The sequence below is a fragment of the Callospermophilus lateralis genome, chromosome 6 (assembly GCF_048772815.1).
Source record: "Callospermophilus lateralis isolate mCalLat2 chromosome 6, mCalLat2.hap1, whole genome shotgun sequence".
NCBI classification, from domain to species: Eukaryota; Metazoa; Chordata; class Mammalia; order Rodentia; family Sciuridae; genus Callospermophilus; species Callospermophilus lateralis.
In genome coordinates this window covers 119498867-119525374 of record NC_135310.1, presented here as the reverse complement: position 1 = coordinate 119525374, position 26508 = coordinate 119498867, and the positions used below count along the sequence as shown (strand labels likewise).

The window sequence follows — 26508 nt, the reverse complement described above, 5'->3', positions numbered from 1 at the left end:
AATAAAAAACAACATATATAACAAAGGATCATCAATGAATACTAAAACAACTGAGGGTAAGATTGTGGGAAAGAGGATATTCCCACAGTCTTGAGTGTCATTCCCACGGATTATTAATTACAAAGAAGACAGTCAAGTAGGCACTGTCTTAAATACTCAACCTTAGCATAGTCAAAACAGGACAAAATAATATCATATGCCTCCTGATTTGACACAAGAGAAGATATAGCACTTGTATATTATTTCTAACATGTTTATTTTGATCTTCTCACAAAGAAGCAATAAAAGTGACCAACAGTAACAGACACTCTAGACCACTGGCTTGGACTTTAAGAAAAAAATTTTAATTTCATAAAAAAAAAAAAAAGGGGGGGGGGAACTGTCCTGAAGAGCCAGGACAACCAAATGTAATATGCGATCCTTGAGAAGATCTTGGGTTTTATTTTTTTTTTTAATATACTTTTTTAGTTGTTGATGGACCTTTATTTTATTTATTTATATGCGGTGCTGAGAATCAAACCCAGTGCCTCACACATGCTAGGCAAGCCCTCTCCCATTGAGCCACAACCCCAGCCCAGATTTTGGGTTTTGAAACAAGATTATAAAAGGGTGGGGCTGGGGATGTGGCTTAAGCGGTAGCGCGCTCGCCTGGCATGCGTGCGGCCTGGGTTCGATCCTCAGCACCACATACAAACAGAGATGTTGTGTCCACCAATAACTAGAAAATAAATATTAAAAAAAAATTTCTCTCTCTCTCTCTCTTTAAAAAAGAAAAAAAAAGATTATAAAAGGGTGATTTGGGGACAAATGGGAAAATCTGGCATGTGCTGCTCATTAGATACAATTATTTCCACGTTAAATTCCTTGGTGGTGACAATGATATTATAGTTATGTAGTATGATGCCATCATTGTCTTTGCTGCTGAAGGACTTAGGGCTGCCATGATACCTGCAATTTATCCCAAATGGCACAGGAAAAAATGTTTAAAATCCATACGGAGAAGTCTTTCATCCAATGTTGATAGGAATATAGAATGGTAATTACTTTAGGAAACAGTCTAGCACATTCTCAAAAACTTGAAAACAACTTTATCTTTCAAACTAGCAATTCTATTTCTGGGTATCTACACAAAAGAAATTTTAAAACATTAAAAAAAGTCAGTAAGGAGACTAAGAGTGTATTTCAGTGGAACAGTACATGTTATAGCATGACTGAGGGCCTGGGCTCAATCCCCAGAATCACAAAAAAAAAAAAAAAAAAAAAATGTCAGTAAGTAGAAACAACCTCAATGTCCACCACTGAAATATGTCTCACCAATAAAAATAAACAAAATACTGATAAATGCCAAGACACAAATGAACTTCATACACATTATACTAAGTGAAAGAATCCAGACACAAGACTTTATATAATTCTGTTTATACAAAAAGTAAACGGAAATAATCTTTAAAGGTAGAAATAAGGGGGAGAGGGAGCAAAGGGGTAGAAAAAAATGGTGGAATGAGACAGACATCATTACCCTAGATACATTCACAAAAGAATGGTGTGACTCTACTTCATGCACAACCAGAGAAGTGAAAAATTCTGCTCCATTTGTGTACAATGAATCGAAGAGCTTTCTACTGTCATGTATAATTGATTAGAACTAGTAAGTAAATAAATAAATAAGTGGTAGAGTAGTGTTTGCCTGAGAGTGAGAACAGGAATGGATTAACTATGACAAGCAGAAGAAATTTTACTGGAGTAATAAAAATTTACTGGAGTTCTCAAACTGTACTGAGATAATGTTTGCATACCTCTATAAACTTACTAAAAATCACTGAATGATACTTTTAAAAGGAGCTAATTTAGAGTATGTAAGTTACATGTTAATTAAAGATACTTCAAATAGAATAAATGTGGCACAATGACAATAATGATAATTGATGAACCTATATGAAGAGTATATAAATATTCACTGTGCCATCTTTCAACTTTTCTATAGGCTTGAACATCTCCTAAATGAAAAGCTGGGAGAAATATCAGAAAGAACTCTGCAAAACACACACATTGTCAGGCACTGTAGTGCATGCCTGTGATCCCAGTGGCTAAGGAGTAGAAGGCAAGAGGATCATGAGTTCAAAGCCAGCTTCAGTGAGGCACTAAGCAACTCGGTGAGACCCTGTCTAAATGAAACAGAAAATAGGGCTGGGGACATGGCTCAGTGGTTAAGCACCCCTGGCATCACTCCAGTACCAAAAAAAAAAAAAAAAAAGCCATACACTCAAAATTAATAATTAGTTATTATCACTAATAAAGTTATTCTTTATTATTGCAGAATAACTAAAGAAGATAAAGGACAAAAGCACAACTGACAGATTTAGAACTAATTAACAGAGCAACACATTGATTCCCAGGGCCAATTTTTATCCAAGAAGTTAACTAGCAATTTTTGTCTATTTAGATATTATTCTTTCCTAATTACACAAATAATCCATGTTCATGGTAGATATTTGAGGGGAAATTACAGAAGACTGAACTCAGGGACACTGTACTTCTGAGCTATAGCCCAGGCCCTGTTTTAAATTTTATTTTGAGACATGGTCTAAGTTGCAGAGATTGACCTCAAAGCTATGATCCTCTTGCCTTGGCCTCCCAAGAAACTAGGACCACAGGCCTAGTTCACCACACCAGGCCTCACTGTAGAAAACTGAAGAATTAAAGTGAAAGCACATAGAAAATAATAAATTATAATCTCATCAGCAAATGATATAATCATTTATGATTTGTTCTTTATTCTTCAGTCCATTTGAGTGAAGGAAAATTACCTCTTACCAACATTCACAACTTGATCAATTGTTCAAATGGCATACCAAAATTGTCATATTTAATCACATAAATAATAAGAATGAGAAGGCAGAATAAAAACTTTTAAAAGCAAATCCAGTCCTTCCTTTCAACTTACAATTAAAATGTGCAGGCTGAATTCATTAGCCTCAGCTCTTTGCTTAAATGCCCCTAAGATCCAGGAGTGAAGGGCGAGGCATAAATTTACAAGGACAAAATAAGCAAGTGGGGCAACATTTGGGGCACTAGAAAGTATTTTGACAAATGGTAAATGAGAGGTGACTTAAGAAAGCTCAATCCTCTTCAGACTACAGTGGGAAAATTAGACAGGAACCCACTTAAAATGAAGACCTCCTTAAAAGGCCCAGGAATTAATAGTACCAGGTGCCCTGTAACAGTGAAGATAAGGACAAAAACAGAAGAGGACATGTATTTGCCTGAACTGAACAGCTAGGCCTAGGATCCCCTAATATAATCTGATCACTGCATAGCCCAGCGACTGCCCCACCCTGAAGGAAATGGGTGGAGCTGTTAAACCCACTGTTTAAGAAGCCTTTCAAGCCTAGCCCTGGAGATCTTAGTTATGCCACTGCTCCCAATTCTTTTTTTTTTTTTTTTTTTTGAGACAAGTTGCTCAGGGTCATCTTTTAGTTGCTGAGGCTAGCCTTGAACTTTCCTGCCCCAGCCTCCGGAGTTATTGGGATTATAGGTCTGTGCCCTCTCAATCCTTTCTATATCCTACTCTAGTAGTACCTAGCTAAAAACCATCCTATATTCATCATTTAATATATAAAAAAAAAAAAGACTACAGCAAACAATAAAAAAAAGCAACTTGAAGAAAACAGCATTGAAGGGGCTGAGGTTGTGGCTCAAGTGGTAGCGTGCTTGCCTGGCATGCGTGCGGCCTAGGTTCGATCCTCAGCACCACATACAAACAAAGATGTTGTGTCCGCCGAAAACTAAAAAATACATAAAAGAAAACAGCACTGAAGAGATCTAACAGAAAACAGAAAAATTCTGTCAAAAGGTAAAAAGAGAAAAATCTTTAGAGAATCACAGAAATTTAGAGAATATTTTTCTCTTAAAAATAAGAGCTCCAGGGCTGGGGTTGTGGCTCAGCGGTAGAGCGCAGGCTTAGCAAGTTTGAGGCCCTGGGTTCAATCCTCAGCACCACATATAAATAAATAAAAAGAAAGGTATTGGGTCAGACTACAACTAAAAAATAAATATTAAAAAAAAAATAAGAGCTCCAATACAGAGATATGATAAATGGTGTTATAAAGGTGTATTAAGAATTGTAATGCAAAAAAGAGAGAGAGAGAGCTCATGTATAATGGCATAATTTGGCATGAACATACTTTATATACGGAGTTACGTAAAATTGCACTGTGAATGGATAATTATGAATGTAATGCATTCCACTATTGTCATGTAAGAAATAAATTTTTAAAAATAAATAAATAAATAAATAAATAATAAGAGCTCCAGGGCTGGGGTTGTAGCTCAGTGGTAGAGTGCATGCCTTGAATGCATGAGGCCCTGGGTTCGGTCCCCAGCACCACATAAGAATAAACAAATAAAAATAAAGATTAAAAAAAAAAAAAAAAAAAAAAAAGGAGCTCCAAGAAAAGAGAAAAAAATCAGACACAGTGGTGTGAGTCTGTAATCCTGGCGTCTGGGGAGGCTGAAACAGGAGGATCAAAAGTTCAAAGCCAGTATCAGTGGGCTGGAGATATGGCTCAGTGATGGAGTGCTTTTCCTGTCTGGTATGCTTGAGGCCTTGGGTTCGATTCCCAGCACCACACACACACACACACACACACACACACACACACATACACAAAAGGCAAAGCCAGACTCAGCAACTCAGTACGATGCTAAGCAACCCAACAAGACCCTGTTTCAAAAAATAAAAATGGCTGGAGATAGATGTATCTCAGTAGTCAAGCACCCCAGTATTAAAAAAAAAAAAAAAAAAAAAGTGGCGGGGGAGTTTTGCAGTGGTGAAGTGCACACAAGTTCAATCCCCAGAGTCAAGAAGAGAAAGGAGGAGGAGGAAAAAGAAAACTAAGGTTAGGAAATCAAAGAAATCTCCAAGAGAATGGAGTGTCCACATTGAAGAAGCTCACCAAAGGTGAGCACAACAGTATATGAAAATACATACTGAGTGCATCACTGTCAAATTACAGAACACTAGAGACACAAAGTTACCAAAAGTTTCCAGAGAGGAAAGAAAACAGGATTTATTCAAAGATAACAAAGTATCAGAAGTTACCACATTACAGCATTATCGCTGAAATACAAATGACAAAGGATCATACCGCCTTGGAAAGTCTTGAGAAAAATATTTTCAGCCTTAAAATTGCTACCCAGTCAAACCCTGGGAGGGCAACCAAGTATCAGGTTAAGATTAAAAATAAAAAAGAAAAGAAAAATCAGAATGCAAAAGACTCAAATTTTACCTCCTCTGCACTGTCAGGAAATTTAAAAAAAAAAAAAAAAAAAAAAAAATGGGGTCCACGGAGTTGAATGAAATTCCCAGAATGAGAGGCATACAGCAGATTTAAGCTCAACCAATAGAGAGCAGAGCAGGTCAACTGCACTAGAAAAGACTTCAGAAAGAAACAGCTGATCAAATGTCTAAAATGTCTAAACTTATTGAGAAGAAATTACAAAGCTAGAAGGAATTTAAGGATAACTGAGTTTAAAAAAAATCTATTCAACTGAGCAAATCAAATAGCAAGACAAGTATTTCACTCAGGGTAGCATAAGAATGTGCAGGAAAGGAAAAGTAATTCAAATACCCTGGTGGCTCAAGTGATGATGAGCATCTAATAGTTGTAACAAGATAACTACTGAACACTGTTTTAGCCAAATTATAAAAAACTAAAATGAAGAACAGAAGATGAAGTGAGTGGAAACTAACAATTACTGTGTGCTAGGCATAGTTCCAAACCTTAACACATTAATTTAACTAATCCTCAGATTAAAAACATTCTCTTTATGTATCTTCCTTTAAAAATACTGTTTTGTTGTTTGATATGGGGGTCTTCCTATGTTGGCCTCCAACTCTTGAGCTCAAGCAATTCTCCCTCAACACAGCCTCCCAAGTGAATGGCACCACAGTACTGGTTCCTTTAAAAAATAATTTAAAATTAGGGGCTGAGGTTGTGGCTCAGCGGTAGAGAGCACGCCTAGCATATGTAAGCCCTGGGTTCGATCCTCAGAACCACATAAAAATAAATAAAATAAAGGTATTGTGTCCAACTACAACTAAAAAATAAATATTAAAAAAAATAATTTAAAATTAAATTAAAAAGCTGACTGTTGCCCTGAAAAACCAAACATGTACAACAATGCAACAGAAAAAACACACAAAAACAAGTTCAAACATATATACACATACACACATATACATACGCCTTTGATATAGGATAAAAGATAGCATTTCAAATCATTGGGGAAGTATAAATTTTTCAATAAATAGAAGAAATGACTAATCATCTAAAAAATACAGACCTACCTCATTTCTGAATAAATATCAGCTATTATAAAACATTTACAGGTAAATGATTATGATTATATAATTATAAAACACCATGAATGTTTATATAACAACTGGGTGGTGGAAGGATTTCTAAGCATAAAATCAAAAGCAGAAATCAAAAAGGGAGACTAATGGATTCAACATCATAAAAATTTACACAAAAAAGTGCCACAGAGTATAAAACAAAAACATTATAAACCAAGCTAGATGACAAGCTAGAGTCGGACAGGAAGAATAACTTCTAATGTTCTAGAGCACAAAAGGATAACCATGGTTGACAACAGTTACTTTCTTTTTTAAATATGGTACTGGGGATCAAACCCAGTGCCTCACACAAGCTAAGCACACACTCTATAACCAAGCTATATGCCTGGTCCTAACGGAATATTTCAAATAGCTAGTAGAGGATTTAAGATGTATCCAATACAAAGAAATAATACATGTCTACAGTCATAGATGTGCCAATTACCCTGATCTGTGTACACATGGTATAGATGTATTGAAATGTCACACTTACCCCACAATTATTATACATCAATTTAAAAACATATATATATATGTAAATATATAAAATTCTAGTGCTAGATACAGAATCCAGGGCCTCATGCATGACAACTCAAATGTTCTACCCTTGAACTATACACCCAGCCCCTATTATATTTTAAAATGGAGTGGGAGGAGACAAACTATGGAGTAAAAGCAGGCATTTAAAGTTATTTTTCTTAATAGGCATACAGCTCACACACATCAATGAAGAAAAGAATATCCAATACAGTGGAGAAGAAAACACAGAAATAGGTCACAGAAAAATATAAGCCAATAAAGACATAGAAGAATATATAATCTCATTCCCAACTAAGACAAAACAAATTAAAATAAGTAGTGTTTAATCCATCAGACCAACAATAATGTAAAGACATAAATGGAATGCTGCCTATATAGTACACTGTGAAGTTAAAAAAGCAAGTCTGAGGGCTGGAGCTGTAGCTCAGTGGCAGAGTCGCTTGCATACATGTGTAAGGCACTGGTTCGATCTTTTTCTTTTTTTTAGTTGTAGATGGACACAATATCACAATATCTTTATTTTTATTTGTTTATTTTTATGTGGTGCTAAGGATTGAACCCAGGGCCTCACACGTGCAAGGCAAGCACTCTACCACTGAGCTACAATTCCAGCCCCTGGGTTCGATCTTTGGGAGCACATAAAAATAAATAAAATAAAAGCATTCTATCTATCTATAACTACAAAAAAAAAAAAAAAAAAAGGCAAGTTTGGGCTGGGGATACAGTTCAGTTGGCGGAGTGCCTGCATGCACAAGGCCCTGGCTTCAATCCCCAGCAAAACACACACACACACACACACACACACACACACAAAAGCAAGTTTGAGAACAGTAGATATATGATCCTATTTGTATGGAATAGGATCATATATCTTTTTTAACTATGGGAAGTGAAAACCAGTGGTGCACACCTGTAATTACCATGGATCATGAGGCTGAGGCAGGAGGATTGCAAATTCAAAGCCAGCATCAGCAACTTAGCAGGGCCCTAACATAACTTAGTAAGATCCTGTCTCAAAATAAAAAATAAAAGAAGGGCTAGGGATGTAGATCAGTGGTTAAACACCACTAAATTCAATCCCTGGTACCAAAAACTTAACATTAAAATTAAAAGGGCTGGGTAAATGTATGGAACTGGAGACTATCATGCTAAGTGAAATCCCCCCACCAAAAAAAAAAAAAACAAAGGCCAACCATTCTTTGTGATATACAGATGCTAACACACAATAAGAGAGTAAAAGGGAAGAATAGAAGCTCACTGGATTAGACTCAGGGGAATGAAGGGAAAGAAGGGGAGATGGGAATAAGAAAGACAGCAGAATGAATCAGACATAACTTTCCTATGTTCATATAGGAATAGATGACCAGTTTAACTCCACAACACGTACAGTCATAACTATGGGAAGTTATACTCCATGTATATATGATATGTCAAAATACATTCTCTACTGTCATGTATAACTAAAAAGAACAAATAAAAATTAAGAGGTTTTGGTGGGGGCTGGGGTTGTGGCTCAACGGTAGAGTGCTCACCTAGCACAGGCGAGGCCCTGGGTTCAATCCTCAGCACCACATAAAAATAAATAAATTAGGGCTGGGGCTGTGGCTCAGAGGTAGAACATTCGCCTAGCATGCATGAGGCACTGGGTTTGATCCTCAGCACCACATAAAGTAAAATAAAGACATTGTGTCCACCTATAACTAAAAAATAAATATTTTAAAAATTAATTAATTAATTAATTAAAGATATTGTATCCAACTACAACAAAAAATAAATGTTTTTTTAAAAGGAAGGGCCTGGGATTGTGGCTCAGTAATAGAGCACTTGCCTAACATGTATGAGGCACTGGGTTCAATTCTCAGCACTACATAAAAATAAAGGTTCATCAACAACTACACACACACACACACACACACACACACACACACAAATAGAATTAAAGAGCTGGGGATGTGGGTTGGTGGTTAATCACCCCTGGATTCAATCCCCAGTACACAAAAAAACATTTTTAAAATAAAGTATGGAAACATAGGAGAAGATCTTTATACATAAGATGGTACACCAACAGAGCATGCTCTTTCAGTTGGAAAAACCTTGACAACTGAAGTAGATGATAGATTTGAAATGGCCTGGCCTCAAGTCCATACTGAAAAACATACCAGGCTGGTAATGTAGTTCAGTAATGAACTTGACTAGCATACACTAGACTGTAGGCTGGATCCAAAGTACCACAAAAAAAAAAAAAAAAAAAATCACAGTTTGCTTTAATGCATTGCAAAAGAAAAAATTTCCATCGAGGCACAATGACAGACACAATGACTCCTAGAAGCTCAAAATTTTTTTTTAAAAAAGGGCTGGGGATTATGTAGCTCAATGGTAAAGTGCCCCTGGATTCAACCCCCAGTATCAAAAATGAGAGAAAAACAAAATTTCCTAATCAAGTAAACAATGAAAGCCTAAAGACATCTGTTTATTCCAACTTCTAAATATCAATACAAAGGACAGTTCTTTTTCACCAAAAGGTGAAAAGAGGGACTTAAATCTGAATGGAGAAAGCAAGAAAATAGAATGATAACTTCTAATTAGCATGCACAAAGACTCAGGTCTCACTGATCACATACATGCCCACAAAGGCACAAAAACAACAGAATAATGGCTATCTCTAGAGTTGGATAAGAGGGGACACAGGCATTTATGTACCATCTAAAATTTTCATGAGACATATATTACTGCCAGGTGTGGTGTTGCACACCTACAATCCCAAGCACTTACTCAAGGTTAAGGCAAGAGAATCATAAGTTCAAGGCCAGCTAGGCAACAGCCATAAAAGAAATTTAAAAGTACCAGAGGAGATATCTCAGTGGTTAAGCACCCCTGAGTATAATCCTCAGTTCTGTGAAATAGATTGTTTTAAAAAATGAAAATTAAAAAAAAAGATTATATATCCAAATGGAATTTTAAAAAGGTTAGACACAAATAGTAAATTTGAAATATAGGGACAAAGTATAACTTACAAATATTCATTTTCTTTTCTTTTTTTTTTTTTCCCCTTTGTACCAGGGATTGAACCTGGGGCGCTTAACCACTGAGCTATATCCCCAGTCCTTTTTATTTTGAGGGCTGGGGATTATGGAACTAATTTGCTCAGTCCTAAATTGCTTAGGGCATCACCAAATTGCTGAGGCTGGTCTCAAACTTGCCATCCTCCTGCCTCAGCTTCCCAAGGCACTAGGATTACAGATGTGTACCACCATGCCCCACCATTTCTCAATCCCCAGAACCATCAACAACAACAACAAATAAAATACATTTTTAAAGTGACCAACCCCCCCCCCAAAAAAAACAAAAAGATTTAAAGGTAATTTTAAAATATGAAAAGGCTGGAGGTATAGTACAATGGTAAAGCAGACCCAAGGCCCTGGATTTGATCTCCAGCATGGGGAGAGGGGAGGCATTAAAATATGCAGAATAATATTCAGTAATAAAAAACGAACTTCTGTATATGATATGTGGTATAATTTAAAAACAATGCTAAGGCAGAGAAAGCAGACACAAAAAGACTACATGCTACATGTTTATTTTTATATGAACTATCCAGAAAAGGCAAATCTATGAAAAACAAAAACAGAATTATGAGAGCTTGTTGCATAGCTCAGTGGTGGAGTTAAGTGCTTAGCAGATATAAGGCTCTGGGTTCCATCTCCTATGTTGCCCAAAAAAACCAACCCCCCCCCCAAAAAAATAACCACCAGAATGGTGGCTCCCTGGGGCAGAGAAAGTGGGGACTGATCAAACTGGCACAAAGAAGTGACAAAAATGTTCTAAAATTGGATAGCAAAGACAACTGCACAACTCCACGATTTTACTAATTCAAATTATTCTCCCTCCCCAACTTCTGTTTTGTTTTAGACACCAAAAGGTAAAAAAAAATTTAAAGGTAGTTTTAAAATGGGAAATAGCCCAATGCTACAGCACTTGTCTAGCATATGCAAGACCCTGGGTTCAATCCCCTGTACCCCAGGCTTCACACATGTTAGCAAGTCCTCAACTACTGAGCTACATCCCAACCAAAGCTGTAATAATGGAAATTAAAAGCCACTATCTATCTAGCTGAGGTTTGCTTTAAAATACTATTCTTCTGGTGGAAAAAGAGGTGGAAAAGGGACGAAACATTAATGATTATAAAATCTATCTGGTAGGATACACAGAGTTCATTATATTTTTTTCCACAATAAAAACTTAATAAATTAGAGCACAGTGGTGTAAACCTGTAATTCCAGCAACTCAGGAGGCTGAGGCAGGAGGATTCCAAATTAGAGACCAATCTCAGTAACTTAGCAAGGTTATAAGGACTTAGCAAGACCCTGTCTCATTTTTTTTTTTTTTAAAGGACTGAGGATGTGGTTTAGTGGTTAAGAATCTGGGGTTCAATCCCTGTTATCAAAAAAAAAAAAAAAATGTTGTAAGTACCATCAAACACATACATAAAACTTCACCTACTTCACCTTTTACTTATCAGAATAAATCTACCTGGCAAAAATAAAAATAAGAGCCAGGTGCGATGCGCACTCCTGCAACCTCAGCAGGATGAGGCAGGAGGATTGCAAGTTCAAAGCCAGCTTCAGCAAAAGTGAGGCACTAAGCAACTCAGTGAGACCCTGTCACTAAATAGAATACAAAATAGGGCTGGGGGCGCTAGGGTTGTGGTTCAGTGGTAGAGCGCTCGCCTAGCATGTGCAAGGCACTGAGTTCAATCCTCAGCAACACATAAAATATATAAAATGAAGGTATTGTGGGCTGGGGTTGTGGTTCAGTGGTAGAGCTCTTGCCTAGCATGTGTGAGGCATTGGTTTGATTCTCATATTACATATTACCGTATGTAAATGAATAAAGGTCCATCAGCAACTAAATACATATATATTTTTTTTAAAAAGAAGGTATTGTATATCCAACTACATAAAAAAATATATGTTAAAAAAAAATAGGGCTGAGGATGTGGCTCAGTGATTGAGTGCCCCTGAGTTCAGTCCCCAGCACCCCAAATAAATAAATAAAAACAAATAAAAATTTTTAAAAAAACATGAAATTCTCAAAAAGCAGGCTTGACACTGTCTCACGGAGGCAATCTAGAAACGTTACAAAATTCTTTTTTTTAAAAAAAAAAAAGAGCATACCTTTGATCTGCCAATTCCACTTCTAAGAATTTGTCCTAAATAAATATATGTCATATGTTACAACAACAAAAAAAAGAATTATGAGCTGGGTGCAGAAATGCACATCTCTGACCCCAGCTATACACAAGGCCTACGCAGGAAAATGTCAAATTCAAGGCCAGCCTGAACAACTTAACATGTCTTGAAATAAAATAGGCTAGGGGTGGGGAAGCGGGAGGGTAACTCACTCAGTAGTAGAGCACCCCTGGATTCAATCCCCAGTACTGCAAAAAAAAAAAAAAAAAAAGGATTGAGAGAGGTGGAATAATTAAGCATGTAGGAGATAGTTGTTATAGCAAAAAAACAAATAAAAACTCAATAAAGATAAATGACTGCTTAAAAATAAAGAACATTCAAATAATAAAATACAGTTGTCCCTAGGGGATATTTTTAGGACCCTCTACACATACCAACATTTAAAGATACCATTACAGAAAATGGCACAGTATTTACAAATATTCTATACACATCCTCTAGTATACTTTAAATCATTTTCTATTATAATATCTAATACAAGGTAAATATATGTATAGTCATTAAGCTGTATAGTTTAGGTACCAAAAAAAAGAAGTTTGTACGTATTCAGTACAAACAAATCACTATAGGCCCAACTACATTCTGACCCAAGGTTGAATGAATTCTTAGAAGCTAAGACCACAAATACAGAAAACTGGGCTGAGGATGTGGCTCAAGCAGTAGCGCACTCGCCTGGCATGCGTGCGGCTCGGGTTCAATCCTCAGCACCACATACAAAGATGTTGTGTCCGCCAAAAACTAAAAAATAAATATTAAAAAAAAAAACAAAAAATACAGAAAACTGCTTGTACTGGAAGCCATGAAAAAGGGACTTGGAGAAATAGCTACAGTGCACTTATGTGAAAAGTAGGCCATTAAAGCAATATGCATTATATGACTGATTTTTTAATCTAAAACATATAAATTATATGCCTATGAATATCTATATATATGCACATATATATAGTAATGAATATGTAAATATGAATATCTATATATATGCACATATATATAGTAATATTACAAGTAATTTTATTGTCTTTCTTAGACATTTCTGAATTGATGGATTTTTATATCCATCTTTATTACTTTAATAATCAGGGAAGAGAAAAAAATGTTCATTTTGGAAAATGGCAAACCTCTTTATGTAAAATGGACAAAGGGCAAATTCAGCCAATGCATGAAATACAATGGGCTTTGAGCACATGAAAGTACTCACTGAAAATGACAAAATACAAATTAAGACAGGATAACATTTTTAAACTATGAAGTTGAAAAAATTTAATTACAATATGCTGCACGGATGAGGTATTAAAGAAACAATCACTCATTATAGTTGTGGCAGAAATACAAATGAGTCCAGTCTCTGTGGGGAAAACAATTTGGCAATTAAGTATTAAGAGCATTAAAAGCGATGTTTATCTTTAGCCCAGAAATCCTTAGCTCAGTAATTGAATTCTAGGAATGAATCCTAAGGAAATAAGTATGTGAGCAAAGATTTAGCTCCAAGAATATTCAATATTCAATTTATATTGATAAAAAAATTGAAAACAACTTATATATCCAATAAAAAGGGATTTTTTGTAGTTGTAGATGGACAGAATGCCTTTATTTTACTTGTCTATTTTTTTAATATTTATTTTTTAGTTGTACACAATGTACCTTTATTTTTATTTATTATGTGATGCTGAGGATCGAACCCAGGGCCTCACATGTGCTAGATGAGCGCTCTACCACTGAGCCACAACCCCAGCCCTTATTTGTTTATTTTTATGTGGTGCTGAGGATCGAACCCAGTGCCTCACACATGCTAGGCAAGCACTCTGCCGCTGAGCTACAGCTCCAGCCCATAAAAAGGGATTATTAAATTATCCTATGTTCATATGATGCAATACTATGAAGTCTTTAAGGGTAAAAGTGCAGAACCATATTTACTAAGTACAGAATGGAAGGCTGGGGTTGTGGCTCAGTGGTAGAGTGCTTGCTTGCCTGGCACGTGCGAGGCACTGGATTCAATCCTCAGCATCCCATTAAAATAAACAAATAAAATAAAAGTAGTATGTCCATGTACAACTAAAAATATTTTAAAAAAAGAAGAAAGAAAAGAATGGATTCAGCTTAGTAGAGCATATGCTTATCAGCATATGTGAAGCCATCACTTCAACCTCCAGCACCAAAAAAAGAAAAAAAGGAGAAATGACCATAAGAGATTAAATGAAGAGATTATAGCATGTGCACTGGAAATATTTTATAGTATATGTACTATATTACAGTGCCTCCCTCCAAGATTCTCACTCCCCCTCAGAACCTTGGAATGTTGCCTTATTTGGTAATAGGGTCTTTGCAGATGTAATCAGTTAAGATAAGGTCACACTTATCTTAGATTAGAGTAGGCCCCAAATTTGAATGGTGTCCTTATGAAGAGGAGATTTGGGAGACCATGAAGAAGGCCAAGTGAACACTGAGGCAGAGGCCCAAATTATGCAGCTACAAGCCAAGGAAGGCCAAAGATTGGTATGAGCCACAGAAAACAAAGACAAATAAAGGAAGAATCCTTCGCTAGAACATCAAAAGGAAAAATAAATAATAAAGAATTTCAAGGCTGGGGATATAGGTCAGTTGGTAGAGTGCATGCTTTTTTGCATGCTCAAGGCCATGGGTTCAATCCCCAGCACCACATAAAAATACATACATAAAGGTATTATATTATGTCCATCTGCTAAAAAAAAAAAAAAAAGAATTTCAAAGGAAACATAGCCCTGCTAACACCTTAATTTGGAACATTTTGTCTCCAAAAGCGTAAGAGAACCAACATATTTCTATTGTTTCAAGCCACCCTGTTTGTTACATGCTATGGCAGCCCTGGGATACTCATACAGGAGCATAGGCAGACTCTGGTCCCATACTGTTTATTATGTTTGAATCCCATTTCCACCCATGTGACCAGGTTAAGTTATCTAAATACTCTGAGCCTCTTTTGACCTCTTCTGAAAAATGAGGATAATAGTAGTTCCTAGAACTACTGCAGGCATTAAATTACATATTAAACACAAATTACTTAAAATAATACCTAGAATATAGTAAATACTCCACTTCTGAAAGCTAACACAGGTACACAAGCACAAACACAACGCAGTATTAGAAGGATATAACACTAAAAGGTTAACATTTTTTGTATCTAGGTCCTGTGGAGTATGGCTTTAGATTTCTTTTTGCTTATCAGTTGTTTCTAACATCTGCAATGAACATAAATTATTTATGTCACAATGGATAATTCAAAATAATGAATTATAATTTCTAAAAAATAAAGCAGTGATTATGGTCAGTTAGTTGTATGAAAACCCCATACTCCTATCAGTTCTCTAAAGAACCTGTTTTCAAAGTACTTGAGTGTGGGGAGTAAAAAATAAAATTTTCTTTAGTAAATAAATGTGACCAGAAAGCACTTTTAAAGCACTTTGCATAGCAATCAATCATAATGGCTGTAACTTTAACAGGCTGTGAGTCACAGACTTCAAGCACAGTAATTTAAGTATGAACCCTCAGAAACTTGTTGTAGACCCAAGGCTCACAACACTGGAGGTAAGCATAATTACATATTAAGTTTTAAAAGTGAGTCTTTTAAAATTCAGTAGAGCCGAGTCTCTGAATTTGGGAATAAATTTCTCCCTTTCCTAAGACATATATAAATTTTGACAAATCATTAGGACATCATTTATAAAATCAATTACTCTTCCAATTTAAGAAAAGTATATTTCTTTTATTTGCACAGATAATTTACTAAGAGTTAAACCTCTTCAGTGAGTTTTAGTTTTATTGAATTTGGAGTCCCTAAAATGATCAACTGATAAATTGCATTCTCTGACAATAAATACTACATAAATAAATTCAGATGAGCTCACTACTTGGTAGTTTAGTTCTTAACACAAGAAAATCAAGTTTTAATAAAATCATATGTAATTACAGGATGGTAGTCTCTTGCTTAATACAGAAGAGAAATTTTTTTTAGAATATGAATTATTTATTCAGAAGAGAAATTTTAATGTACTAGAAAGGACCAAAGGACACTATCACATATTAATTTAAAAAATATGTGTGTGTTCGGCTTATGGTTCAGTGGTAGAGCACTTGCCTGGCATGCACGAGGCACTGGGTTTAATTCTCAACATTACTTATAAACAAACAAATAAAGAACCACTAACAACGAAAAAAGTATATTTAAAAAAGGAGAAGAATTCTTAAAAAAAAAAAAAAAAAAAAGCTAAGTGTGGTGGTACACAACTATAACCCCAGCAACTTGGAAAGCCAAGACAGGAGGATCACAAGTTAGAGGCCAGTCTCAGCAACTCAGCGAGACCCTCTCTCAATATAAAATAAAATAAATAAATATATACATACATAAATAAAAAGGCTGGGGGTACAGATCAGTGATAAAGCACCCTTCAGTTCAATTCCCAGTACCAAATAAAACAAAAATCTATAAAGAGCCTATAAAGGGGTTATAATTTATAGTTCTGCTTTCTTTCAATAGCACTAGACTTCAATCATTCCATAAAAATTATGCTTTTTCTTCCATCTACCTTCATGTACTACACTTGTTTATGGATGTTTACTCAACACCTACTATGTATAAGGCATTACCTAAGATGCTCAGGGACAAAGGCTGTTGGAGGGCATTTTCCTCGAGAGTGGGTGTGTGTACATGCTAAGTATTATTTTAAAAACAATTAAGAAAAGTGTGGAATTCAGAGAAGAGATCACTATTAAGAAGAGTCATCAGTAGGCCAATTCCACAGAACAGAATTTCATAAGAAAGGAATGGGGCTGGGGATGTGGCTCAAGCGGTAGCGTGCTCGCCTGGCACGCGTGCGGCCCAGGTTCGATCCTCAGCACCACATACAAACAAAGATGTTGTGTCCACCGAAAACTAAAAAATAAATATTAAAAATTCTCTCTCTTAAAGGAAAAAAAAAAGTTCTCTATCTGGTAAGCAACAGGCACTGTTTAAAGGATTCGGAGAAAAGACAGGCTTAGATCAAAGTTGTGATTTAGAAAGATTTATGTGGTATGTCCACAAAATTAACTGGAACAAAGAAAGTCAGGTACAGAAAACCAATTGGAGCCTATGCCTATGTTACCCTGTTAAACTGGTAACATAATCTGCAAACTAAAGTTGTGGCCGAAGGAATGGAAGAGACAAGTTAAGAAGTGCACTGCTAAACCCAGGTGCAAATGAACTAAACTGAAAAAATTGGGATATCAAGGAAAGAAAAGGCCTTGGAGATAACAGTTCAAATATAATGTCTGGAACACAGGAGCTATTAACAGAACAGGGGAAAGTCAGAAACAAAAGCTGGTTCAAGTAGAGGAAAAGGACAAATCGGTCTTTTAAACACATTTAATTTTGGGGGGTTGCCAATAAAATACCCCTAAGTTTTATTATTCCCCACCAGAAAACTCTGCACCATTTTTGGTCCAACTTTTAGTAACAGGCCAAAGAGAATACAGTATATATTTAATACAAGCAAAGGATAAACATACTGCAGAAATCACGTTCCAGAGTATAAACATGACCAAAATTAAGCTCCATAAAATAAAGTTGGTGCCCATCTCACACCACAGCAAAAAAATTAACTCAAAATGGAGTGATGACCTAAATGTAGGAATTAAAACCATAAAACTCTTGGAAGAAAACACTGGATAAATCTTCACGATCTTGGGTTTAGCAATGAATTCTCACGATATGACACCTAAAACACAAGCAATGAAAAAAAATGGCATGGATCTCATCAATAAAAAAATCTGTGTATCAAAGGCCAGTATCAAAGAAGTGAAAAGACAACATACAGACTGGGGGAAAATATTTGCAAATCACATATCTGGTAAGTATTCCAGAATATGAAGACGAGACAACTCAACAACAAAAAGACAAACCCAATTTAAAAATGGGCAAAGAATTTGGATATTTCCCAAAGAAATACACAAATGGCCAAAAAGCACATAAAAGATGTTCAATATCATTAGTAATTAGGGAAATGAGAACCAAACTCATAATGAGGCATCATTTCACATTCACTCAAACAGCTATAATTTTTTATAAAAGTAAGTATTGGTAAGGGTATGGAGAAGTTGGGACAGACTCTCCTGCACTGCTTGTGGAAATGCAAAAATCATTCAGCTACTGTGCTTTTGTTTTGGGGGTTTGTTTTTTTGTGGTACTGAAGATTGAACGCAGGGCACTGCACCTGCTAGACTAGCACTCCACTACTGAGCTACATCCACAACCTTTGGAAACCATTTTGGAAGATACTCAAAAACACAGAATAACTTATGACCCTGCAATTCCACTCCAAGGTATACATCCCAAACAACTACAAACAAGTACTCAAATACAAGTACATACATATTCAAAGCAGCAACTGGTTCCTTCCTGGTTTCACTCAGGAAATCTAACTACAATTCCATCAATTCTAATCCAGCCATTTCAAAACTTAACTTCTAAGAAAGCAATATGTCCATAGCAGGCACACAATCTTTGTGAATCCTGATTCTATTTGATTCGATCCACTCCTATCTGTTATGAAATTTTACTCAGTTAACCAAAAATTAACATATAAAATGTTTTCTCATTATCCTGAAACTTTTCTCTGACAGTTGGGGTATGTAGGTTTCCTATAACACTATCTGCTAGTGATCCATACAAAACATATTTGTTTAAATACTGTCTGGTTGTCAAGTTTGTGCTGTAATGTATTAGATGAATTTGGGGTGGGAATAGGAAGATGGGAGGTGGTAAAGAAGCCCCATCTGCCTGTCCTGGCTAAAATGGTGATTAATCCTGACTTATGCTTGGAAATGCAAATACTTCAGTAACAGCACTGTTAAAAAAGACTTTCTACAGGACAGTGATATACTTGTCACTGTGTTCCTTTAAAACTAAAATAAGCCAGTCCCAGTGATGAACACCTGTAATCAGCTTGGGAAGTTGAAATATGAGAACTGCAAATTCAAGGCCAGCCTGGGCAACTTAGCAAGACCTTGTCTCAAAATGAAAAGGGAGGCTGAGGCAGGAGGATGGCAAGTTAGAGGCCAGCCTCAGAAAGTTAGCAAGACCCCATTTCAAAAAAAAAAAAAAAGGAGTGGGGACATAGCTCAGTGCTAAAGCACCCCTGGGTTCAATCTCCCTAGTACCAAAAAATATTATGATTATTAATAAAATAAAAAGGGCTGGGAATGTAATCCAGTGGAGTGCCCTTATATTTAATCCCCAGCACTGCATAAAAAAAAAAAAATAGCTAAAAGGACTCTGCTCTATTTATAAACTTTTCTTTCTTTCTTTCTTTCTTTTTTTTTTTTTTGCTACTGGGGATTGAACCCAGGGGCACTTCATCACTGAACTACATCCCCAGCCCTTTTTATTATTTATTTTGAGACAGGATCTCACTAAGTTGCTGAGGGCCTGGCTAAGTTGCTAAGGTTGGTCTCAAATTTAGGATCCTCCTGTCTCAGCCTCTTGAGTCACTGGAATTACAGGCATGCACCACTGACCTGGCATAAAACTATCTCATATTAAATCGAGAGTCTCAAATTGTATGTACCAGTTAAAGAAGTAGAAAACAAGAATATCCAAAAGCAGTAACTCTCAATTTTAAAAATTTAACAGAGGGTTAACACTCTATCTTTGTGATGCAAACTTTCCATACTCTCTTCCTAAAACTACTATGTAAAATACTTTTTTAGGGCCTCAGGGGCACTAGAGATTTAACTCAGGCATTCATCATGCCAAGCATGCACTGTACCAATGAATGTACCCCTAGTTCCACACATTTTTAAAGGAGACTAATATTGTATCAAGTTTTATTTCCATTACAAGGGGACTTTTCCTTAGATTAACCAAAGAACAGAAATTCATTAAACTGGGTATGGTGGCACACGCCTGTAATCCCAGTGACTCAGAAGGCTGAGGCCAGAGGATCACAAGTCCAAGGCCAGTCTGAGCAACTCAATTTAGTGAAGCCCTAAACAACTCAGTTAAATAAAAAATAAAATAAAAATAAAAAACAAAAAGGGCTGGGAATATAGCTCAGTGGTAAAGTACCCTAGGGTCCAATCTCTGGTACTCCCTATCCCCCCCAACGGCAAAGAAAAGGACTGCCTGAGGCACCGAGAGACCACACCTGAGGTACTAGTGAATTTCAGGTTTATGGTCTGATTTATTGCATCACTTTGCAGTTATAGCTTTATCTAGCAGGGTGCCTTTGATAATGCTGAGTGTATTATTATTTTACAGGACATTATTTTACAAAAATGTTTTCCCCAAGTTGTTTTTCTAGAAAACATGTTCCATCCATGGTACATACGGGTAATGTCTGAAAACAAGAAAGGCTCCTTGAGGATACCTGGAGGCAACCTAGTATTTGCAACACCCAACTGCACATTACTAGCTTAATGAACAGGAGAAAGAGAGAAATTGTCAATTTGCCTACATGTTATTAATTTATCTACAGCTACAACAGTTATATTTAGAAATAAGTTCGGGTTGGGGGGGGCTGGGGATGTGGCTCAAGCAGTAGCTCGCTCACCTGGCATGCGTGCGGCCCAGGTTCGATCCTCAGCACCACATACAAAACAAAGATGTTGTGTCCGCCAAAAACTAAAAAATAAACACTAAAAATTCTCTCTCTCGCTCTCAAAAAAAAAAAAAAAAAAAAAAGAAGTTCAGGGGGCTGGGATTGTGGCTCAGTGGCAGAGTGCTCCCCTACCATGCATGAGACACGGGTTCGATCCTCAGCATCATATAGAAATAAAGATATGTGATGGTTATTATTATCCAAAGTACATGTATGAAGACATGAATTGGTGTGAAAATACTATGTATACAACCAGAGATATGAAAAATTGTGCTCTCTGTATGTAATAAGAATTGTAATGCATTCCACTGTTATATATAAATTAAAAATAAGTAAATAAAGGTATTGTATCCAACTACAATTAAAACAAAATATTAAAAAAAAAAAGAAAGAAAGAAGTTCAATACTAACTCCTACACTAATATCCTCTAAAAATCTAGAAGTATCATTTGCCCCTACAATGAGAAGAACCGACTTAATTTGAACACATACACAATAGAGACAAATGCCTTTGAGGGCCAGAAGTGAGTTTAAAATTTTATGTAACATGGAACTGCAATTTAAAATTGCCTGTAATGGTAAAATTTTGTTATGTATATTTTACAAATTTTTAAAATCATTTGAAATTTGCCTCCAAATCCTGATTTCCCCTGAAAACACACACACAAAAAAAAGCCAATTCGACTACATTAAAGATCATGAATCCATTAAATTGAACATTTTTTAAAAAATACTTTTAGCTGGAGATGGACACGATACTTTATTTATATGTGGTGCTAAGGATGGAACCCAGTGCTAGGCAAGCACTCTATACCACTGAACCACAACTCCAGCCCCTAAACTGAACATATTTAAATTTTAAGTAGTTGAAAACTTTTAGTGATGTGAATTAAAAGTTTTAAGGAAGGTGGTTATTGATATTTTCCATATCCAAGAAGGACGTAGGCAAATGAAAAAAAAAAAACTGCAGCAAAGGAGATTTAGTTCTGACATAATTCTAACTAGAAAAGTAATTAAATTCTATAATAAGATATCACACAGATCTATACTCTTAGTGATATAATAGGATAACTACCTTGAAAGGGTTAGATGCAACTTGTAGGAAAAATTCTAATAAACTGGGGTAGGGGTTGTGGCTCAGTGGCAGAGTGCTTGCCTAGCACATGTGAGGCACTGGGTTTGATTCTCAGCACCACATAAAAAAATACAAAGGTATTGTGTCCATCTACAACTATAAAATACTTCTTAAAAAGTCAAGGGGCTGGGGTTGTGGCTCAGTGATAGAGCCCTTGCCTAGCATGTGTGAGGCCCTGGGTTCAATTCTCAGCACCGGATATAAATAAATGAATAAAATAGAGTTTCATCAACATCTAAAAAAATATTTTTAAAAAATTCGAATAAACCTTAGAGAGTCTCTAAAGCCGGCTTCCAGTTTTAGAATTCCGGGTTCTTTATTCCAAGCCCACAGTGTCTGCAAGAAATTTTACCTATAAAAAGTTATACTAGGGGCTGTGGCTGGGGCTCAGGGGTAGTGCACTTGCCTGGCATGTGTGAGGCACTGGGTTCGTTTCTCAGCACCACATATAAATAAATAAAGGTCTATCAACAACTAAAAAATACATGTTAAAAAAAAAGTTATACTAATCTACAAGTCATTTCAGTTTGGCTTTTATATATCACGGTTAGTCTGCCCCACACATCTACTCCCCCAGGAACTGAAAATTGACCATCTCTGTTATGAAACAGTTCCACCAATTTCACTGGCCTCAAAATATAAACACTACAAATGAAAAGAATACTTGGTTCTAAATTAAACAAATAGAAATACCTACACGACTTTGTCAACCTTAGCCAATAATTTTTGTGTTAACAGGGAAGATAATTTTCAGATCCAAAACATTCAATTTTTTCAAAAATGACAAAAAAATAATTTTTACTCTTGGGGAAAAAAGCATAATCTTTCAAATATGAGCTCCATTTTGGAAGACTCCTGTTCATTTTAAAACAATGATCTTGGACTGGGGTTGTAACTCAGTGGTAGCATGTTTGCCTGATACAAGTGAGGCACTGGGTTCAATCCTCAGCACCACATAAAAATAAATAAACAAACAAGCAAAGGTATTGTGTCCGTCTACAACTAAAAAAAAAATAAAAAGTAATTTAAAAAATGATCTTTAACAGTGATCAGACAAGTGAATAATTATTTATTATAACCCAAAAACCAGCATTTATAAAGCCACAGGGAAGTTAATCATCACCAATTCAACAGGTAACTACTACAGCACAGCAAGCTGAGTGATTCTTCCCAACCTGTATTAGGGCTATCTGGACAGTTGTTAGACATTAAATGACGCATTCAAGCAACCCAATTCTAGACTCCAAACATTTACTTCAGTAGCACATACACATATTTTGATCAAGTATGCATGCATATCTGTATTTCACTAGATTTTATTAATGGGTGTTTGTTTAAACAAATCTGTCAAGATGAATTTACAAAAGTCAACACAGGAATAAAAGTATAATACTGGGGCTGGGATTGTGGCTCAGCTGTAGAGCACTCGTCCAGCACATGTGAGGCCTTGGGTTTGATCCTCAGCACCACATAAAAATAAACAAACAAAATAACAGTATTGTGTCCAACTACTTCTAAAAAATAAATATTCAAAAAAATTTTTTTAAAAAGTATAATACTGGATTATGGAGCTAACAAGCTCTCCTAAGAAAGAAAACAAAGACAGCCTTCCTGATTTCATAAAGAACATTCTTTCTACAGCCAAAAACTAAGGTAATGTGACTCAAAGTGAATTATCTCTTCATTGCCTGGATTCCTAAAAGGCCACTGACTTCCAACTGCTTTCAACTGAGAATGAGAGGATTTACCTCAGTGACAGACTACTTGCCTAGAATGCTTGAGGCCCTGGGTTGGATACCCAACAATGCCAAAAAATAACACTAAGAAAACATTTTTTAATGGCTCACACCTTGCTTCAGAAAGGTATCTTGTGTTTACACAGAGATAAATGTCATCAATATACATACTACTTCAAGTCTTTGAGCTTAATCTTTTTTTATTTAAAGACTCAAACAGAATTTTTACAGCCCAACTGTTTTTATTTTCTTATCCATACCACACCTTACCTATCTCCTCACTTTTCACAACACCTAAAACAATCATATATTAAATATACACACCTCAAGCACATAAAATTCATTACACTAGTTTTGTAGCTATAATAATTGTACTAACACTGACTTTAAAGAACTAAAAACTTATTAGGGCAGTATTTAGATGGTTCAATTCACCAGGGGATGGGGAGATAGATTAATCCTCCCCTACCCAACAGGCGGCTACAGTATGCCAAGTTTTCTATACTAAACTAGTATAACAAGGAAGAAAGTATGATTTTACTTCTAAATTTCAGCAGAGTAATAGCTCTTCTCAGTGTGTTCAATAACCCTAACAATCTCTACTTAAACATTACAGGTTGGATGTCAGAAATCTATAGTAAACTACATTCCCTATCTGAGATCATCTGGGCATAAAAGACACAAATAGAGATGACAAATGCTTATTTATTTAATTCTAAAGACTATCTCCTGCATTCATTCGAAGCCTCAAAGAGTTTTCTAAACATCAAGAAACTCAGTCCCACTCTTGCTATGGCTGGCTTTAAATAATGATAAAATAACAGAACCCACTGAAGATGCTGCAAGAAAATAAAAATTTACACATCACCTTTGGTTTGGCCACAGCTAGAAAGGCTCCCATTTACAAATGAGCATCATCCAGAGTAGGTGAGGAGTGGGATAAAAACCATCCTTCAGCCCTCTTTTCTGGCACTGACTGAGGCATTCGTTGGAAGTGAAAATAAAGGGGAGTTTGATTGTGCAAGTGATGCCAAGAGAAACAAGATTCCACATGTCAGGAGACTGAATACCCCACACAGAGCAAAGGGCACTCACCCCATTGCTTTTGGCCCAAAGAAAGATTAGTTGCTTCACCTGAAAGCCTCTCAAAGGAAGTCTAATTGTGTCCACTCCCTCCCTCACCCTGAGTGAACTCAACAACCCCTACTCACAGAACAGGGGGGAAGCTTTGCTTATCAAAAATAGCAAGTGCTGCTTCCAAAGCCAAAAAACACTCCTTTACTGAGATAGTCTTCTGCCCCAATTCAGTCTTCTACAACCTAACTACAAGCCAAAAATACTTGGTTCCCAGCCTAACTAAACTTCTCCATTTTCTCAAAGGTCTATCAACCCCGCTTTCTTTCAAATAAGCTCTTCTCCACTATCCATTTTCTGGAGGCCTTTCTCAAAATTCCCTTTGCACAGGGCTCCAGTTCCTTCAGAAAGTTCCTTCTCCCAGGATCATCTCCTTTCTCCCACTTTTCCTAAGGTTCTGCCCAGGTGCCGTCCCAGGTCTAACACTTCGGGCTCCTCTATTTGTAGATTCACTAGCAGATCCCACTCTTCCCTGGCACAACTCTTCGGAAAGTCGTCTCTCTCACCAAAATCATTTGTTTCCCCAAAATATTTTTTCCCTTATCTCTCCTCGGATAGAGACAGACCCACATACAATTATCTGTTCTCAACTCCTAATTCCCAACTCTCTTCCTTCTCCCAGGTTCGTCCACAATATTTAACAAGCATCCCTAGAGTTTCCCCCCTAATTCTCGGCCTCAGCCCCTAACTTCAGCTACAATCTTTTATCCCACTTTTCAGATCCAGATTTTCTGTGCTTTTTACTCTCAGCCAGCACCACACGCCTTCCCTCCCTAGGCTACCCACTTACGCATCTATGGCCAAACCTTTTTCCCTCTTCCACCTTCCTCGGTCCCCAATTCTCCGCAGAACCTAGTGAACAACCCACCCCGCGCCATCTCCTCGGCCTCCCCGTAGCCTCTGTGGCCCCTAACTCTCTTGTAGCTCCGCTCACCCCCTAATTTCACTCCATGCCCCCCGGGGCTCCCCGACTCGCCCTCCCCGCCCGGAGAAAGAGGTCCACCTCACTGCTCGCCCGGCCCGCCCTGCCGCCAGGCTCGAGTGTCCCTTCCCTTCCCTCGGGGCCCCGAGGCCGCTGCCAGCGATGGCGCGGCGGGGCCGGCTCACCAGTTGGTCATGTCCAGGAAGAAGGCGCAGCCGGCCGGGTTGAGCTGGAAGCCAAGCAGCCGCTGGAACTCGGAGATGAGCACGTCCTTGTCGGTGGTGCCCAAACAGCTGAACTTCTGCATCAGCTCCGGGTCCAGATCCACGTCCATGCCCTCCATGGCGGGGGCCGGACACCCGCTTCCCCGCCTCCTCACTACGGAGCCGCCGCCGCGCCGCCAGGCCCGGGAACCGGGAGGGGGCCCGTTGCTAGCCGGCGCCGCGACCCCGCTCCTCTGAGGTAGGCCCCGGGCCTCTCACCGCCTCATAGGGGTAAACTCACTCAGCCACTCACTCTCCGGCTCCCCCCCCTCCCACCCCCCCCAACGCCGCCACCTCCGCCGCTACCGCCTCTCGCTTCTCCGCCGCCTCCGCCTCCTCCCGCGCCGCGCCCACTGCGCACGCGCCGCCCCTTAGGCCCCGCCCCTTCCTTTCCTGAAGGACCACCCCTCGGTGGCGTCACAACCCCGTGACGTCTCCCGCGTGACCTCACCGCGGCGGAGCGAGGGGGCGGGAAGGGGGAAAGGAGGAAAGGGCTGGCCGGGAGGCGAGGTTCGGCTCTAGG

The 26508-nt window shown here is 37.5% G+C and overlaps 1 protein-coding gene and 1 non-coding gene across 3 annotated transcripts in view; one reads left to right on the top strand and one right to left on the bottom strand.

The window, feature by feature from the left end:
- Positions 1-26245, bottom strand: part of Ilrun (inflammation and lipid regulator with UBA-like and NBR1-like domains) — an 84958-nt gene extending 58713 nt beyond the window's left edge. For both annotated transcript variants that reach the window (XM_076858875.1, XM_076858876.1), the window contains exon 1: positions 25908-26245. In XM_076858875.1, the coding sequence (XP_076714990.1) occupies positions 25908-26065 (158 nt within the window). In that variant the 5' untranslated portion in view covers positions 26066-26245. The remainder of the gene's footprint in view (positions 1-25907) is intronic.
- On the top strand, positions 4318-4390 carry Trnas-uga (transfer RNA serine (anticodon UGA)). The gene has a single exon. It is a non-coding gene; the product is annotated as a tRNA-Ser (tRNA).
- Positions 26246-26508: the final 263 nt, after the last annotated feature.